This window comes from Boleophthalmus pectinirostris, unplaced genomic scaffold (assembly GCF_026225935.1).
Source record: "Boleophthalmus pectinirostris isolate CB_2022bp ecotype Guang Dong unplaced genomic scaffold, ASM2622593v1 HiC_scaffold_15, whole genome shotgun sequence".
Lineage (NCBI taxonomy): Eukaryota > Metazoa > Chordata > Actinopteri > Gobiiformes > Gobiidae > Boleophthalmus > Boleophthalmus pectinirostris.
Genome location: NW_026571070.1, coordinates 13,084,267 through 13,101,925, shown reverse-complemented (window position 1 = coordinate 13,101,925; position 17,659 = coordinate 13,084,267). Strand labels below are relative to the sequence as shown.

At 36.8% G+C, this 17,659-nt stretch overlaps 1 protein-coding gene across 1 annotated transcript in view; it reads right to left on the bottom strand.

The window, feature by feature from the left end:
- cnksr2a (connector enhancer of kinase suppressor of Ras 2a) overlaps window positions 1-17,659 on the bottom strand; it is a 136,253-nt gene that overhangs the window by 62,061 nt on the left and 56,533 nt on the right. Inside the window, exons 4-7 of the mRNA XM_055150962.1 lie at window positions 14,404-14,491; window positions 11,979-12,020; window positions 8,502-8,621; window positions 8,108-8,167 (exon numbers count right to left, since the gene is read on the bottom strand). Coding sequence (XP_055006937.1) covers window positions 8,108-8,167; window positions 8,502-8,621; window positions 11,979-12,020; window positions 14,404-14,491 — 310 coding nt within the window. The remainder of the gene's footprint in view (window positions 1-8,107; window positions 8,168-8,501; window positions 8,622-11,978; window positions 12,021-14,403; window positions 14,492-17,659) is intronic.

Below are 17,659 nucleotides of genomic sequence, written 5' to 3'. Positions count from 1 at the left end.
CTGGTGCTTCTTCAGGCATAGACAAAATAAATGGAAATGGCTTCACTTCTTTGCACATTAAATTGAAGCTGAAGGAAATGCTTGCAGTCACAGCTTTCAATCCCAAATAAAGTGCATTATGCAACTTTTCTATAGTGTGAAAGTGTGTGAAAGACACTATGGCTTTAAAGGTCCTATATTACGCAAAATGGACTCTTGAGTTTTAAGCCATTTTATAAAGTTGTAACCTCCTCAAAAACATACCTGAGTTTTGTTTCATTCACACATGTTTGAAAAACCATTTATCATTAGTCTGTCTACACCTGCAATGCTCAGAATGCTCTGTTCCACTTTGTGATGTCATGAAGCAGTGTTTTTCAAGTTAACAGCTGCCTTTTACCTTAAATTCAGTAGATATAGGCAATTCCAGGTCTGAAATTATCTGAATAATTCTAGTGAAGGTGTATGGAGTTTAAAAACACAGTGGAGCTCTTCCTATATTAACCACATGACATCACAAGGTGGAACAGAGTGCTTTCTGGTTGAGAACTCAGCCTAAATATGCAGGGTTTGTGTGTTAAACATGTGTGAATGAAACAAAACATAGCACAATATGGGACCTTTAAACTACGGTTTATCAATCTCTATGGAGGCAAGTAGTTGATGTAAGCAGGCCAAGTTACAGGTCAGATCTGTGAAAAGGTGGGCCAGCTCACAGTAAGAATGAATGTGTAGCAACATCTATAATAGTACTAGCATAATGCCATACAGTGGAGCATTCTCTAGGCAGTATCTATATGGATGGCCAAAGAGTTATAATTATTATTTATTATGCCTTTGTTAGTGTTTTTTACTCAGTTATTTAGAGCAAAATTGTCTTTAACATTGTCTTTTTTTTTGCTAAGAAATTCTCTGTGAAGCCATCGGGCATGCTGTATAAGATTTTGGACAGCACAGATACTATATTTCATCTACATTGTTAACTGTATATGTTTTCTGTTTGTTAAATTGCTGTAATTTTGTCCCATGTGTGTTCCAACATTTGGTGATAAGCAGCAGTCTTAAAGGCCTAGTGAGTTTCATCTGATGATTCATCCTCTGTTTTGTGCGAGTGGTGATCAAGGCTTTAAGTGGATTATGGGTGATTTCTGTCCAACTGTGATAAAGTTCTGCAATATTTGATTTAGTTTTCAGACTGGTGCAGACCTCTACTGCTGTCTGATGAGAAGCTGTAGCCTTTGTTCAGGCTTAAGGAAATGAGCAACACATATTCTAACATTTTAAAACACTGAATATGATATACACTATGTCAGTGTAGTGTCATGGTACTTAAAGGTGCATTGTGTAACTTTTCTGGTGGAGGGTCACTCAATTTACAGTACTGGATTAAACCTTTATCTTCATGGAAACCAAACCAGACCACGTTACAGGTCAGATCTGTGGAGAGGCAACCACACTCACAGCCAAAATGCCTGATTTTGTAGGTATTTTGGAGCAATGAAACCACCTGTAATAGAATAAATGTAAGATAAAGCGGTTTAATGTCATACAGTCATAATGTATTCATTTCATTCCAGGTACAGCAACGACAAATCCATCAAAACAAGCCAAACCAAAAAGTTACACAGTGCACTTTTAAACTCGATTTTAGTACTAAGGAATTCAGTTCAGTCAGTGCTCAACACTGATTACCGATAGATAAAAAAATGAGACATTTTTGTAAAACAATGTAAATTTCACATACAAAATAATACTATTTTCTTGATGTTAGCATCAGCTCTTATACTTAAACTGCTCAGGAAAGCTCAATACTTCAACAACATAAACACAGAACACAGAAAAACAGAACGGTAACCAACTTGCAAGATATTGTAAAGTGGTAAAAATAAAGTCGATAATAACCAAGTCCAACATTTTCACAGTCACTTCCCCTTTTTAGCACCCAAAGCCCCAGTAAATGTTAAAGGGGAAGTTACAACTACCATAGGTTATGTGTTTTCTGTGGTCTAAGTTTTATAGAAGTAAACATTATTAAAACTGAATGGATTTTACTATGATAACTTAATATGGTATAAATCTGCACTAAAAAACTAAAAGCTTCATGAAAACAAAAATAAGCATAATGCTGATGTGCAACAGGTTCATTGTAAACTGCACATGTGTGATCACAGTTTTTAAACACTTCAAGAATTGGAGGTTCCCTTTTTGATAACTGCGAGACCAAGAAAAAAAAATAATCAGCAAGAATCAGACTCCTTAAAAAAAGGAAGTCTCTGTGAAGCTGCAGATCAAATGATGGACATCTACGAAAACACACTGGAGTGTGTCCAAAAGGACAAAAGATCACTTAGAACCATATTAAGACGAACCAGAAGATCAATTGAAACCACTGATCAAGAGGAGGAGGCGGGATGCTGGATCAAGTGGAACATGGATGCTGCAGACACAGGTCAGAGTCAAATCAACTTATTTTATTAACAGAACTGTATGTAGCCTGCACTCTTAAAGTTTTTAAAACAGGCACTACAATCATAGCTGAACATCAGTTGCCAGTACCTAAACCTACAGAAAGAAGAGACATACAAGTTTTTCTTATTACAACTTTATGACTGTGCATCATGTGACAGTTTAGAGGCTGCAGGAGCTGGGGTTTGGGCGGTGAAGAGTCAGATCAGAAGTTTTTTTTTTTTGTTTTCAATCAATTATATTTCTCGAACTAGCAACCCAAAATGAGAGTGGCATGTGAGGCTCAATTTGCTTTATGATTGGATTATTTGAGAACCAAAACACCTATAACATCAACTTTTATAATTAAGAATACATCAGTAAAAGCTCTTTTTGATTTTAAAATGTTCTGTGGACCCAGATGGTTCATGTTTATGGAATTTAAAATCAAAATCTTACATATGGTTCCTTAAATGTGCACTATGTAACCTTCGCTGGGGTCTGTTACCTGCTTGTTTCTAAGGATCTGTCATTGCTTTGACTGGAATGTTCCACAGTATGACATTAAACAGCTCTACCTTACATTTATTCAATGACAGGTAGTTTTATTGTTCAAAAATAAGAAACAGGTATTCTGACTGTGAGCGAATTCGCCTCTCCACAGATCTGACCTTTAACATTAGATTTACAAAGCTGAGTTTCTTCAACAGGAGGAAGAGTGATGAAACTGGTCATACTCGGCTTCGGAGTCTTGTGCATCCTACAAGCTTCTCTCAATGTCGCCCTACGTCTCGGTCAATGTGAGCACTTTTTATGTGTTACAACAAAGATTTCCATAAATATTCCAAATGATTTTGGTAAGTGAAGATAATTAAAGTTTTATGGTGTCCACCCTAGCCTGTATAAACCTGTCTGAAGAGATAAATGAACAGCAGAAAATCTATTCAAGTGAGTAAAATGTACAAAGGGGATAATTTTGATGTCTGATTCTGTTTTTGTTACTTTTGACAAAATAAAATAACACAAACATACAAATTTGCACAATGCGGATCAGTGGTTCCCAACCTTTTTGTCTCGATTACCTCTAACAGTTTGTCTCACACATTAAGTACCTTCTTTACCATTTAATGGTGTTTCTTTAGTGATTATACATCGGGTTACTAGTGATTTTAACTATTATGTTTTCTAGATGGTTCCAGCCGTGGTCATCTGGACACTTTGTTGCAGTCAAGACATTTCAAGATATTTCCAAAACATCTTGATCACAAAAACAGTGTCCATATGATCTCATTGAAACTGTCCATACACTGAACCAGGCCTGGACAAATGAAGGATTACACTATTATATTTTCTTGCTTTAAGAAACCAAATTCCAAAATGATCCTACAAAAGTGTAGTACAACAAATATTTTACATTCAAATACCATTCAATTCCACCTTGCTCGCACGTCCTCGTGCCTCTGGTTGGGAAACACTGATGTAGATGATGCATTTTGATTTCTTATAATTAATGAAAGTACATGTTGCCAATTTTGACAGTCCTTAACATGAGTCACCACAACCTGTCTGAAGAAAGAGATGAGCTACAGAAAATGTATTCAAGTGAGTACAACTGAATTACATACATGTTTAAATCTTTACGCATGTGTAGGTCTAATAATTATGCTTTTTCACAGTCCTAATGGCCGAAAAAAAAAGTCTGCTAGAAGAGAAAGAGGAACTACAGACCATAAATTCCTGTAAGTAGAAACTGTGAAGAAAAAAAAGTGTAATAGACTCTTTGGCACTTTGCATTGTTTGGAACTTGGAACTGGTATGAACAGCTCTACCACAGCTGCCATTAGAGCTAATAATGCCTGTAAAAAAGCTGTGACTCCTAAAAACTAAACACTAAACACCTAAACTCCGCCCACAATCGCAAATAAGTTGCTAAATTGGGCAGCACCTGGAGGTTTAAAGGGGCAGGGTCTGGAGGACAGTGTTATTGCTCTAGCAGGTATCCAAGATTCAAAATCTGCTCCGTCTATAATGAGAAACAACTGGCTTTAATATCAGGGAAGTTCTGCGTGATGTCATGTAGTACTCAGAAACTAGAAGCAGCACACACTCAGTTTTTGATACAAAGCTGCAAATGTACATAGTTTGCATTAAAATTATCCAAAAAAAAAATTTTTTAAGTGTTTAGCTCCACTTTAATTGCACAGCGAAAGATGTTTAGCACCTTTAGGATGGAGGGTTTTTGAAATCTATGAAAAGTTTGCCCAATATATATACATGTTGATTTCTTACACTTAATGAAATAGATGTTTTTTGACAGTCCTTAACATGTCTCATGTGTTACATATTTTATGTAATAATATAAGACAAACTCAGCAGTAATATGAGTTATGTTATTAGTGTTTAAAATCATCACTATGAATCAGCGTACACATGCACAATAGTAGAAATCATCTGTGTATAATATTTTCTAAGTAAAGAACTAGAGACACATTTGATTAAAAATTTATGAATATATGTGGATGTCTCTCAGTCCTTAACACGAGTCACCAAAACCTGTCTGAAGAAAGAGATGAGCTGCAGAGACTATATTCAGGTAAGTAAAATGTGTGCACTCATTAATAGTGTGTTTGTCCAAGGAATTATTTTAACATGTGCAGAATTAACTTAGTAAATTAACTGGAAACGTTTTTAACACATGGCAGCAATAGGTTTCCATATTTCTGTGATACAGATCTTGGTTCTCAAATTGGTGATTGGACGTTTTATCCCCAGTACTGTGCAGGTTCATTGGATTTTTAAAAAATTGTATTTATTTATTTTTTTACCAGTAGATGGCAGATGTGAAATGTGTTCCACTTTCAGACAGCAGTAATGTAGAAAACATCTAGTGGTGAAGTGTGAGAATAAAACATCATCTATTTATTTTTTTTCCTAGCCCTGATGACAAGTCTTAAAAACCTACAGAAAGAAAAGGACGAGTTACAGAACCTTCACAGTGCAGCAGGGTCAGAACAGTGACAGAGACATTACATGCTGTTTTAGCCTCTGTTTGTAAAGACAGTGTATTTTTTCACCATATTATTTATGTTTGAGGCCTATAAAAACACAAGAAGTCTGCGCAAAGCTCATGGCTACTTAACATATGTAAACAAGTCAGCGCATTTGGGCCTGCTTCTCCTCCCAATTTGAAAGTTTAATTTTCAATTTAAGTCTCTGGGAGAGGAAAAATAAATACTATCTCTACTTAAAAATGCCTGGATTGGCGGTCGATAATGATACCAGAATCAGATCAGGACACCCCTTGTACATAAGTCATGATAAAGAAATATATATGTAATATTACAATGTGCCTGTTTGTTTAGTCTTAAATACCAGTTACCAAAACCTGACTGAAGAAAACCAAGAGCAACAGGAAGAGTATTCATGTGAGTATAATGTGTGAAACAATATTTATTTGACTTTTTGGCTGTTTGATTGTGTATGAATTATTACAGATCTCTGCTCTTTAATTTAACTGGCTGTGGCATGTTTACTCCCATGCAGTCTATAATGTTACATACTACAAATGTCGACTTTATCTGAACGTTATTACAACAATAAAAACATATTTTGAATGTATAATTTCTCACAATTTCTCATATTGCCAATTTTTACAGTTCTTAACATGAGTTACAGAAATCTGTCTGAAGAGGTGCAGAGACTTTATTCATGTGAGTAAAATGTGTGCACTCATTAAGTTTGTTTGTCTTTTCTGTCTCCATGTACTGTAAGTCCGCTCATTAACAAATAACAATAAATAAATAAATTACCCATTTTCCATATAAAAAGTAAACGTGGGCTAAAATCCTTTTTATTACCCTCAGGGGGCATCAAAAATGAGTAATTACCATGCTTGTAACATGTTTTTAGTTTATGTGTATGGGCAGTATGTAGTTTAAAGTATTGTTTTCTCCCATAGACTTCCATTATAAGCAACAGACAGTTCAACCCATGTTGTGTATATATGGAGACACAACTTTTTTGATTGCTCTGTGGGGACACTGTAAAATAACAATTTTCTGAGTATTTTTCTTTTCCTCTTTTCAGAAGCTATCAAATATGTGATTTTTATAGTTCACACTGAAATTATTGCATTTACCTGTTAAACAGACCTCCATGAAAAGAGGGCTATAACAGAGGGCTGTTCAAATGGGGGTAGCCTCTTAATTTACATATAAAGCATTACACAGTTACATATAAATCTAAATGAAACAATAAAACATATTAAGGTGCAGGTTCTTGTGAGTATAAAAAATTTCTTCCAATAACCTGCAAAAAGAAAAAATCAAGCTGAACAACAGTACAGATGTAAGTCTACAACAGTATTGTGTATAAGTCACTGATCAAAGAGATTAAGTGTAGGCTATGCTGTTGTCTGCCCCAGTCTTACAAACCAGAGATGAAAACAATTCTGAAGAAAAAAATATGCTCCTTGCCAAACTGCAAAAAATACATAGCCTACACAACATAGATGTTTTTTTGTTTTGTTTTTAATATAGTTAACTTTTGTGTGGTATTTTAATGCATTTTAGCATTAGAGCATGCCTGGTTATACTTCAAAGGAAGCTTCTACATTGTTCCAACCAAAATCGTTCCTGGGAGGACAGCAGGTCTTTCTGTCAGCAACAAGGTGCAGATCTCATCATCATCAACAATGAAGAGGAGCAGGTTTGTTCTACACTTGGCTACAGTTCATGGCAAACACTACCGGTTACATGAAAAAAACGTAATTTTTATTTTGGGCAGAATTTTGTTAAAGTATATGGAGGGCGCAGATGGATCGGACTGAGTGATCGTGAGACTGAAGGAGTTTGGGAATGGGTGGATGGATCTTCACTCACGTTAAGGTTTGTATACCCAGGGCAGCGGCACCCAGGGAGTCACACAGGGTGCTTCTGTGTCACAAACATAAACAGGTGATGAACTAATAAGTCTATAGATTTAATAGCTTGAAAATTGTGACAAAGTGCAACACATTTTAGCTGAATTCTTATAGAAGCAACAGGACGTGAGGTCTTGGCAAAAATACCAAACTTTAGGCTATTTATTACTGCAGGTGGCGGCAGGACAGGCACCATCAGAAATCTCATCTAGGGCACCAAAAGAGCTAGAGTTGGCCCTGTGAATACTGTCCTTTTCTGTTTAGTTTCTGTTTAATAGTTTGTTTGTCTTTTTCATTTTAGTTCTTGGCTGTCAGGGGAACCAAATGATGCAAATGGTAATGAAGACTGCGGTGAAATTTCAATGCGTGATAATGGCGACTGGAAACTGAATGATCTGTCCTGTAATAATAAACAGGGCTGTATATGTGAAATGAAACATTTGTAAGGAATTGAATGTGTTACTGAAGATTGTTCATCACTCAGCCAAAAGATAAGAGTCAGATTTGTGGAGAGGCAAGCCCACTCAGAGTAAGGAGGCATGTTCATTGTTCATTTCTTATTTTGCAATGTACACATCACAAATGAAAAAAAACAAAACAAAAAAAAAACAATAAGAATGCATTTTGTCATTTCTTTTGGACATATATGTTTTACTGTAAACTTATTTTTGCACATGTTTTCCAGATTATTTTTAAACTGCAAGTGGTAAATAAACTCAGCTAATAAAACTGTTGTACATGGTAGTATTTTGAGTCTCTTACCCCTTCGGTGGTCCCTGTTATGACGTGCAGACCATCGTAAGTCGACTTGATGTACATTCCCTTAAAAAGACAAGCATAAAGATATTACTGCACATGTTCAGAGTGGCCCATTAGACCTTTTCTCATGCAAATCTCAAAGCTCTTGTTTACCCTTGTTTTGCCCCTGTTCATTTTAATAGCCTATATAAATGCATGGCTTTTACAGCACACTGAAGAAGTCCATTGAATTAATTTCTGGATGGGAGAGCACAGACTTCGAGCGCGTACTGTGTGGCCAGATTGTAATAGCTCTGTGAGATTTTTATGGAAATGTGTCTTGATAAAAAGCAGTATGCATGCGGTGTATCAAAGTGGATAATCTTCACAGGGGGTGGAGAGAGGGAGAGATCATTACCAAGCCTTCGGAGGGTTTGATGTTGGTGAGGTGCACCAGCTCCAGGTGGGCCGACTGCGAAACCAGAGGGTCCGAAGACACGCACACGATATGTTCACACACCTCTGACAGCGTTTTGCACTGGGGGAAGAATAAGGTAGCATGAAGTTAACAAAATACAGTCAAAGGGTGGTGAAATATACACCCGCATGATTTGGGGAAAATGTCTCGTTGTGATATTTTCTGATCTGTGTTATAATAATGTTGTTTAGTCATCAAAAAACATACCTGGAGTTGTGTTTTGTTTCATTCACACGTTTAGCACACAAATCTTGTACTACCTGTATCCTGTACTATATCATGTGGTAATACAGGAAGTGCTCCACTGTGTTTTTAAACTCCTCACACCTCCACACCCAGATATAATTGCCAATCTTAATCTTAATCAAAAAGTAGCTCTTAATTTGCATTTCGAGCTTTGGCAATGTAGACAGATCAATAATAAAAACTTACTCAAGTAATCTGAGTACTATAAAAGTAGTTAAACCTCACATAAAAAACACAACACAGACACAATTTTACTTCATCTGAATAGTCTAGAGATCTATATGAAATATCATGGTGCTTGAAAAAATACTATTTGTGGTTAAAATATTGTGTTTTTTTTTTATTTTTCACATTGCGGTATCGAAATTTATATTGAGTTACAAGCCTCTTCAAAATAAAGTTTAGTATTGTGACTCCTCTGTGGCTACAAGGTATTTTGGAAGCCACAGCGGCCCTGGGGCATACTGAGGCACTGTTGCTAACCTGTGCAAAAATATTGAAATAGCAATATATCGTATCATTTAATGTGATGATACAGTATCGATATCATGGGCTGCTGTATCGATATATCACCAATAGTATTTTTTTGTTTATTTTACTCAATTATTTTGTTACAGTGCTACAGTTCTGTCGCTTGTTTAGAGGAAGGAAACTCAACACATGTTTGTGCTTCATATTCACTTTGAACAAGAAGTGGTTTAACAAAGACTTTTAATATCACAGCCGTGATTTAGTTTTCATTTTTACTGAAGTGTATCAAGTTGATTTAAAATATATTGTATCAAATCGAAAGTGCACTGTATCTAGAAATGCATCTTATCGTGGCCTATGTATCGAGGTATGTATCGTATCGGCAACTTCTTAATGATACCCAGTTCTAGACCCCGACCACCATTAGTCAAACAAACCTGCAATGTCTAAATTTACAATAGGAAATGTTGGCAGCAGGGATTACATGGAGCATTGCTAAGATAGTAATGTTATTCTCCATGAATCTTTACTAACAAATAAGTAGGTTGTTAGGTTACTTTTCTTCATAGTAACATTGTGTATGTAAGTCTATTCTATGTAGTAAAGACATCCCTGCTGAAAATGACATTCGGTCTCAAGAGGCAAACCTATAAATGATTAATACAATTTCAGTGTGGCAAGCTGCAGATTTTCATGTACATGTTTTTATTGTGAAAAAATGACTCGGCCTACGTGACATCTTGAACCACACATGACCTAAAGTATAAATTTTTCAAATAATCACGGTCACATAACGTACAGGGGATGTGTGAGGATAGGGGGAAGGTGAAAACAGACATTTTCAAAGCACTCAAGCCTCATGCAGAATTACTCAAACATGCGTAATTCAATCAAAATAAAACTTTCAGTAAGATAATGATGAAGGAACAATATTATAAACTAAAAAAAGCAGCATTATAGATATCTTATGCCACCATATTTTAATTAGACCTAAGTAATTCCAATCTAATGCAGAGACATGATGTTCACGTGGCCCTATGTTTAGCTTTGTCATTCACACATAATTCATCGCTAATCGTGTCACATTAGCTGGTTGTCACGGCGCGTTACTACGGATACAGTCATTTTCACACAGGCCTTCGCTAACCACGTTAGCTCCATCTGTCGACACTGTGGTTCAGCGGAGAACTGTGTAACCTGATTTGTTTGGGGACATTGTTTACTACCATCTCTACAAGTCTCATTACAGTAATTAGCACTAAACAGACTATTCTGGATCTGGAAGAATACTGTATGTGTAAATCGGGATTCAACATATTACCCATTTCAGAATCGTTGTTATGGTGACTGTGAATAAAATATGGCCATAATTAAGTTAATTCACTTAAAGCTGCACTATGTAACTTTCTAATGGAGGGTCTGGGCACCTGTTTGTCTTCATGGAGATTGTAATGCTTGGTTTAGAATAGGGATTTCCAACCTATAGCTCTCCACCCTTTTCCAAGAATCTCACCAAGGGATTTCTGAATTATACGCATTGCTATTGTAAATGTATAATTTCGAGGCCTAACATTGTGCACTAATAAAGTGGTAATTTTTATTTCATAAACATCTAACTGTACCCCATCTAAAGCATTTATATTTGCTCAATTTCTTGCGACCGCTAAAATGAGTAGCTCTCGGGCACTTTCACTTCGTAGGTCGCTAGCTCATTGGGGGAAAAAGAGACCCCTGGACTAGAATGTACCACACTTGTCTCTCTCCATGGAAAGTAGCAGGTGACACCACCAGTATGTTTATCTGGGGGGGTTAGCAACAGTAACACCGGTAATTGATTAATTCAAGAATGGAACATTCTAGCCTGAGTCGGTTTCACTTTGTGGAAACCGTCTGACCTCGCAGTATTTAGGATTCGCTCATTCAGTGGTAGGCGGGTACTTTTTTATTTAACCAATCGCTGCTATTTGGTGGTGACATATGTAACGTGCCAAATCCCGTAGAAAGAAGATCAATAACGTCTTTCCTCTTGATAAAATTCAGTTAACATTCTCTTTGTTCCGGTTTTAAATCCTGGATCTCAGGAATCGTTGCCAACACAGAACGTCGGGCTTCGTCTACATCCATCTCGACCGCTTTGTTTACTGTTGTGCTGTACCACAAAAGGGAAGCAGACAGGCGCTTGAGTTTGACATCATGGCTTCACAGCTCTTCGCTGATTGGCCGGATGTGTGGTCTACAACTTCCGAGGTTCTTGCAAACCATTTAGTGTATTTCGATTCCTGACCTAGTCGCTGGACAGAAATGAAATTGAGCAGAGGCACTAGGTGGCACCGGCCTGGCTAGGATCATTCCAGGCAATGCAAAAACTCCATGGAGACATAAAAAAATTACATTGTGCCGCTTTAAATGCATGTTTGTAATCTTTCTTTTTACTTTGACACATCATATATTCTGTCTTATTAATAGACATGTTGAAGTTCCCATTTTTAGATACCTGAACTACAAACACTGCCTACTCATCATGTTTTTTGAGGCAAACCTGAAAAAGTACAATTAATTCTGAATAATATCATAACAATTCAATACATGCCTGTTAATCTGTTCTCATACTTCATTTAGTCTTTTTGGTACAACACCAGCACTCATTTAAACAACACACTGAAAAAATAAATAAATATAAGTCTGAACAGCTGCACTCACCACATGAAGGATCTTGTTCTCGGTCTCAAACACAGTACAGTCCTATGGGGAAAGCAGAGTTTAAAGTGAAAGCATCAGAGCCTCCTCCTGTGTCTTTGAACATTACTCGCTCCATACAGCTACGCCACTAGAGATTACATATTACTCATGTATGTAACCATCCCATCTGTGTACAGCGTATTTTTTTATATTGTTGTAAATACATAACACTAGACCTGTCAGACTCAATCAACATAACAATGAATCAAGATTATGTTTCTTTTTTGTTTATTTTGCAACTATGGTATGCTTTTTATTTGCACAGGGGCAGTGCACAACAATACTTGAACCAAAATAAAAGCCACAGGAGAGATCTATATAGATAAAGAGACCTGTGGCGATAATTACAACAATAATCAATTGAATTGTAAGGCTCAAAATTCATGTGTATCATATTATATTTAAGTAAAGTGGGGTATTTTTGTTGTAATATAAAAATACAAAAGACTTCTATGGCTAATTATTGCTATTTGTTGTATCTGTTGAAGCTGAAGTTGAAGTCAGGCTTTTTAGTGATATAGTGTATTTAAAAATGGCTTAGTAGGATTATCCTGGATCATTGTTATTGTGTCATAAAGCGATATTATTGTTTATTGTAATATTTCTCTGTAGCATATTGTGCTTCAATACTTGCTGTTGTGACCAAAGATAGATAAACTGCCTATAAAAAATTAAACATATTACCCAGTGTCAGATTGTTCAAATACTATTCTAAAAACAACATTTGACCGTATACATGAGCACATACAGTCTTACCCATTCCCTTTAATCCCTTCACCCTCCATAAACTGGAGGTGTTTTAATGGCATCATGTACTGTTCCTAGTCGGGCTGAAAGATTTTAAGAAAAAATTGAATTGCAATTTTTCTGGCAGATATTACGATTTAAATTTCATCCGCAATTTTTGTCAAATCAAGTTCATGAACATTTGCAAACATCACAGAATCTTACATCATACCAGAGTCCTGCTTCTATCACGTTGGAGATGGTTCATGTTAAACTTTACACTAACGGCAGGTTTAAATAGTAGTGTCCTCGTGTTGTGGACGTGAATTATTTCGAGGCGTATAAACCTCAATGCAGATTCATAAAGGAGCACTGCAAAAAAATGCAGCTTTGACGATCCCAAAATCATGCTGTTTGAGATTGCGATTTTCGGTCCAAAACGTTAGATCGTTCAGCCCTAGTTCCTTTTATTTTGGTAATTTTTGTGTAAACTAGACTAAATTCTCATATTTGTCACTGTAATTTCAAGTACTATATGACATCACGCAAGACTACCCTGATACAGACAGGTGTTTCTGATACAAACACCTGGCTTCAGCTGCGCAGATTGAAGTGTGGATCCCTGTTAGAGCAATCACAATGTTTCTTACATCTCTAATCCCCGCACCTCCTCCTCTCTCAATCTCTTCTTTAGTCTCCAGGTACTGCCCAGTTTAGCAGCTTTATTTGAAATGTGGTTGTGGGCGGGTTGAGGTGCTTAGTCCCACTTTAATTTTACTTTATCATCCAGAAAGTTAGATTTCAACTAGTTACACCCTACTTTTTTATATTGTTTTAAAATGCAGCCGAAGAGCTACAGTGTGTCCAAAATAAGCCTGCTCTATATTTTTTCACTGTCTGGGCTCTGCTGCTCTATACATTCATCTGTTTCCTTTAGCGCCCACACAAACAGGCACTTTATATTTGTATGTTTTATTGATACATTTTTAACCAGATGCCAGTCACATAAAGAGACAGTAGAGCAAAAATAGCAAGGATCTAACTCAAGGCTCTCCTCTGTCTGCAGCAGCTCGCCCACACAACCTTATCTTCTGAGAATATGACCAACCACAGCACATTTGAAAGCTTAAGAGCCATCACCGGGCCTTTGCTGTATTGAGTTTTCAATTATTAAACACCATTTTACTATACATATTGCAAAGAATACTATAGGGTCATGTCCATGTGGCGGATAATGGGAGGGAGAGGAGGTGTAGACCTTTTCAATCTGGGTTACACTTCGCTTAATGGTGGTAATAAAAATTGTATGTTGAGTCTATAGATTTGAATCTTGTCACGATACTAAAATTTCAAACTAGCCCTCGATAGAAATCGTTAAATGCCCACTATCTTTGTCCTATCTTGATAATGCTTGTGTTTTTGAGAGAGATATTACTATAAAGATAAGTTTCTAATCTCATCTACACAGTGAGGAGGCTAAAAACAATTAAAAACAAAATAGTACATCTTTTGAATGTGAATGTTGCATACAGAAGAGAGCTGAAATCCATGAACAGAAATGGGTAAATGTCCCTATCTTTATAATACTAGTGTTTTTGATAGCGCTATTGTTATGAAGATATGTTTCCATCTCTTAGCACAGTGATGAGGCTGCACTCACCTGCTGTACAATGGTGGTGAGCTCCAGACACAGCTGAATGACATTATTACGAGTTACGGAGTAGTCCGCCACAGCAGCAAATGGAGACCTGAGGAGCAGAGATAAGAAAAGGGAAAGAGAGACTGTCATTGAGCTGTTAGATACAAGACGAGAGGAGAGGGACAATACACAGACAGAACAGACAGGAAATCACATAGGATCTGCTGTTGGTTTCATAGAGTGTATAGAACAGAGCAATGATTTGTCTTGATAGCCCCTTTGTCTCACATTCAGAGTACCTCCTAACTTTGGGGTTCTAAAATCTGTTTACCATATTTTTCGGACAATAGGGCACACCGGGTTATAAGGCGCAATATCAGTAATGTTTAATTCTCTCATCTATTTTCATACATAAGGCGCACCAGATTATAAGGCACATTAAGCGAAACAAATGGATGACTGATACCTTAGCCCAGGCATACACGATCCAATGGCAGATTGCCAATGGATTCGCCCGGTGTTGTCTCCCTGTCTTGGTGAATGTGTATTATGAATGTGAATGTGGGTGGATAATGTTTGTTTTTTAAATTTCCTACGATGAGGACCTATGCGATGCTAGAGGCTTTTTACACCAAATGTGGCAGCAAATGCAGCAGAGGACCTTCCAGAGGAAATATGGTTTATTTCATCATACCAAAACAGAGCAGAGTGCGAGTGAGGCTTAGAAGAGGCTTTCCTGTTATGGTCCAAAGTTCCCCTGGCTCCCCCCGAATCACAACTGACGTCCGAGTTGCAGGACACAGAGGAGGGACACTTTAGGCCAGAGGGCTGTTCCTCTCCTGAAACTGCCCTGCCACAGATCTGATCTACCTGACCAGTCCTCCTGTGAAACTGCACTGTGATCTTTGATTGAGACACAAAGGCCACTTAGAAACGCAGTGTAAATGTTATAGTAGAAAAACTTTAATTTCCTTTGGGATCAATAAAGAATCCATCTATCCATATTCTTGTGGCAGGGATATTGATGTTTGTCCCCAGGGCTTTTCTTCCTGCTGCTGTCAGACTGTACAATGAACTCTTACAGCTCTGTTCATGTGTCATCCACCTTTCGTAATCATGTGCACTACTGTAACATAATATGAATCATCACCTGTAAAACACACTCGAGTCACTGATTCTGTTTGTGCTGCACTGTTCACAATCATAGAGAGATTTACTGTATATAATCGTAGCCCTTGACTTTATGTTTTTATACTTGCACAGTGTTGTACATCATAATATTTATTTATCTTGATTTTTGAGTTTCTATGCTATTGTTCTTAAACTGAGTTGCAACATTGAACTTTCACCATTGTAGGACAAATAAAGGTTTTCTTATCTTATGTCTAAAATGTTTCTAAAACATTATAAATTTGACTCTAAAGAACGTTTTACTTTTAAATGCTACTAAATTTCACCTTCTTTTTAAGTCTACAATTATTCCTAGTACTCTATGTGCTCAAGGCAATATCATTCAGTCACAGTTAATTTATTTTTTTTCAAATAGATGATTTTAAAATAGACTTATGTAAGAGGCGTTTTCCTGAACTAGAAGAAATAATACTCTACAAGCTCTGTAATTAATAATCAAATACATGTAAATACTAAAGTCCCATAATGGACTTCTAAATATCCATTGTTTCAAATCCAAAAATGTAAATTTTGTCTTCTTTTGTACATAAAAGGTGCACTGCGCAACTTTCTTTTAAAGGGTTCAATACTTACTTGTCTCCATGGAGATGTTATGAGATGTTATTGCTTTTTCTGGAATGGTCCATGACATGACTTTGAACATATCCATCTAACATTTATTCATTACGGATGTTTTATGATGTGAATAGGGGTGACTCTCCACTTGTCTCTCTTGTGATAGACAGGTTTAATCTACACTGTTGAAATGTTACACAGTGCACAGTTTTTAAAGACAATAGACAGATGTGTTTACCTTGTTGGCTGCTAGCTGCAAGCCATCTTCAGAACTGTCACCAACTGTGGCAACCAACACCAGTGACAGTTCTGAATATGGCTTCCAGCAAGCAGCGGAAAACATGTCAACAAGGTAAATACAGCTCTACTGTTTTGTGTTAAAAAAAATAAAAAAAACAGGACGTTAATCCATTGTTTCAGTTACAATACATTTGATTTTGTTGCATTGATTGTAATTACATCATATGATAGTGGCTTTTTAAATTTAAAGCTGCATTCATCTTATAACCAGATATACTATTTCATTAAATCATATTGTCACAAACCAATACGTCATAATCAAGTAATATATGGCTATAAACTGTGATATATATTGCACTTCAAATAACCCTCTTTCAGTCATGACCAAATGCACATTAAAGAAAAGCTCCATTTGATTATTACATTCGCTCCTTTGGTTTGGGGCTGTAGATTTCCTCTATAATTTAATGGCATATTGAGTACATCTGAGCGCACTTGACAGTTAAGGGGCCACTGGAGCAATCAGAGTCTGACGTGGGGTTTATTTAAGTCAGGCTTTGTGGAGCTGGTTCACACACAGGAACCAGGACAGTGTCCCAGAGGAGGGAGGCAAACTGGACCAGGTAAGTGGGACAGGAGGAGCTGGGAGCAAAGATAGTATAATAGTTTGGGGTTGCCAAGTTTGTTTTAAAGAAGACCTGTGACTTTTCAGAGCTTTTAACCATGTTATAGTTGTTGCACATCAGTATTTACTCACCCGAAGTTGTATTTGGAGTCATTTGTTCATGTTACAGCCATCTTTAACTGCGCCATTTTGCCGATCAACCCCCATTGTCACCGATATACGCCAACTGTTCTGTACTTACTTCTTTCTCTAATTTCATTTTCTTAATCAGTGATACGTGCAGAAATGGGCAGCATCACATAGTTATTTTGGTACAAATGAAAGAAACAATCTGCAGCTAGTGTAATGTGCAGCTATCCATCAAAGGGGCCAACAACTGTGCAGCTCTTTCTTGTGACGTTTACAGGTTTAAACAGGCTTTGGCACTATTTTCCTCACGGTGGACGGATAACAACTCTGAGGAAGACCGCTTGCGATCGTCACTGTCAAATATGAAAAGAAACTAAACCTTGCTCTGAAAAAGAATATATTAAAATGAAGCCAAATGAACCTCTTTGAACTGAATAACTACTTCCTGCACAAAAACTAAGTGTAATATCGGTTATGTTGGATTGCAGGTAAACCACAAAATTATGCAAGTATAATGGTGGTGATTTCCAGAAAATA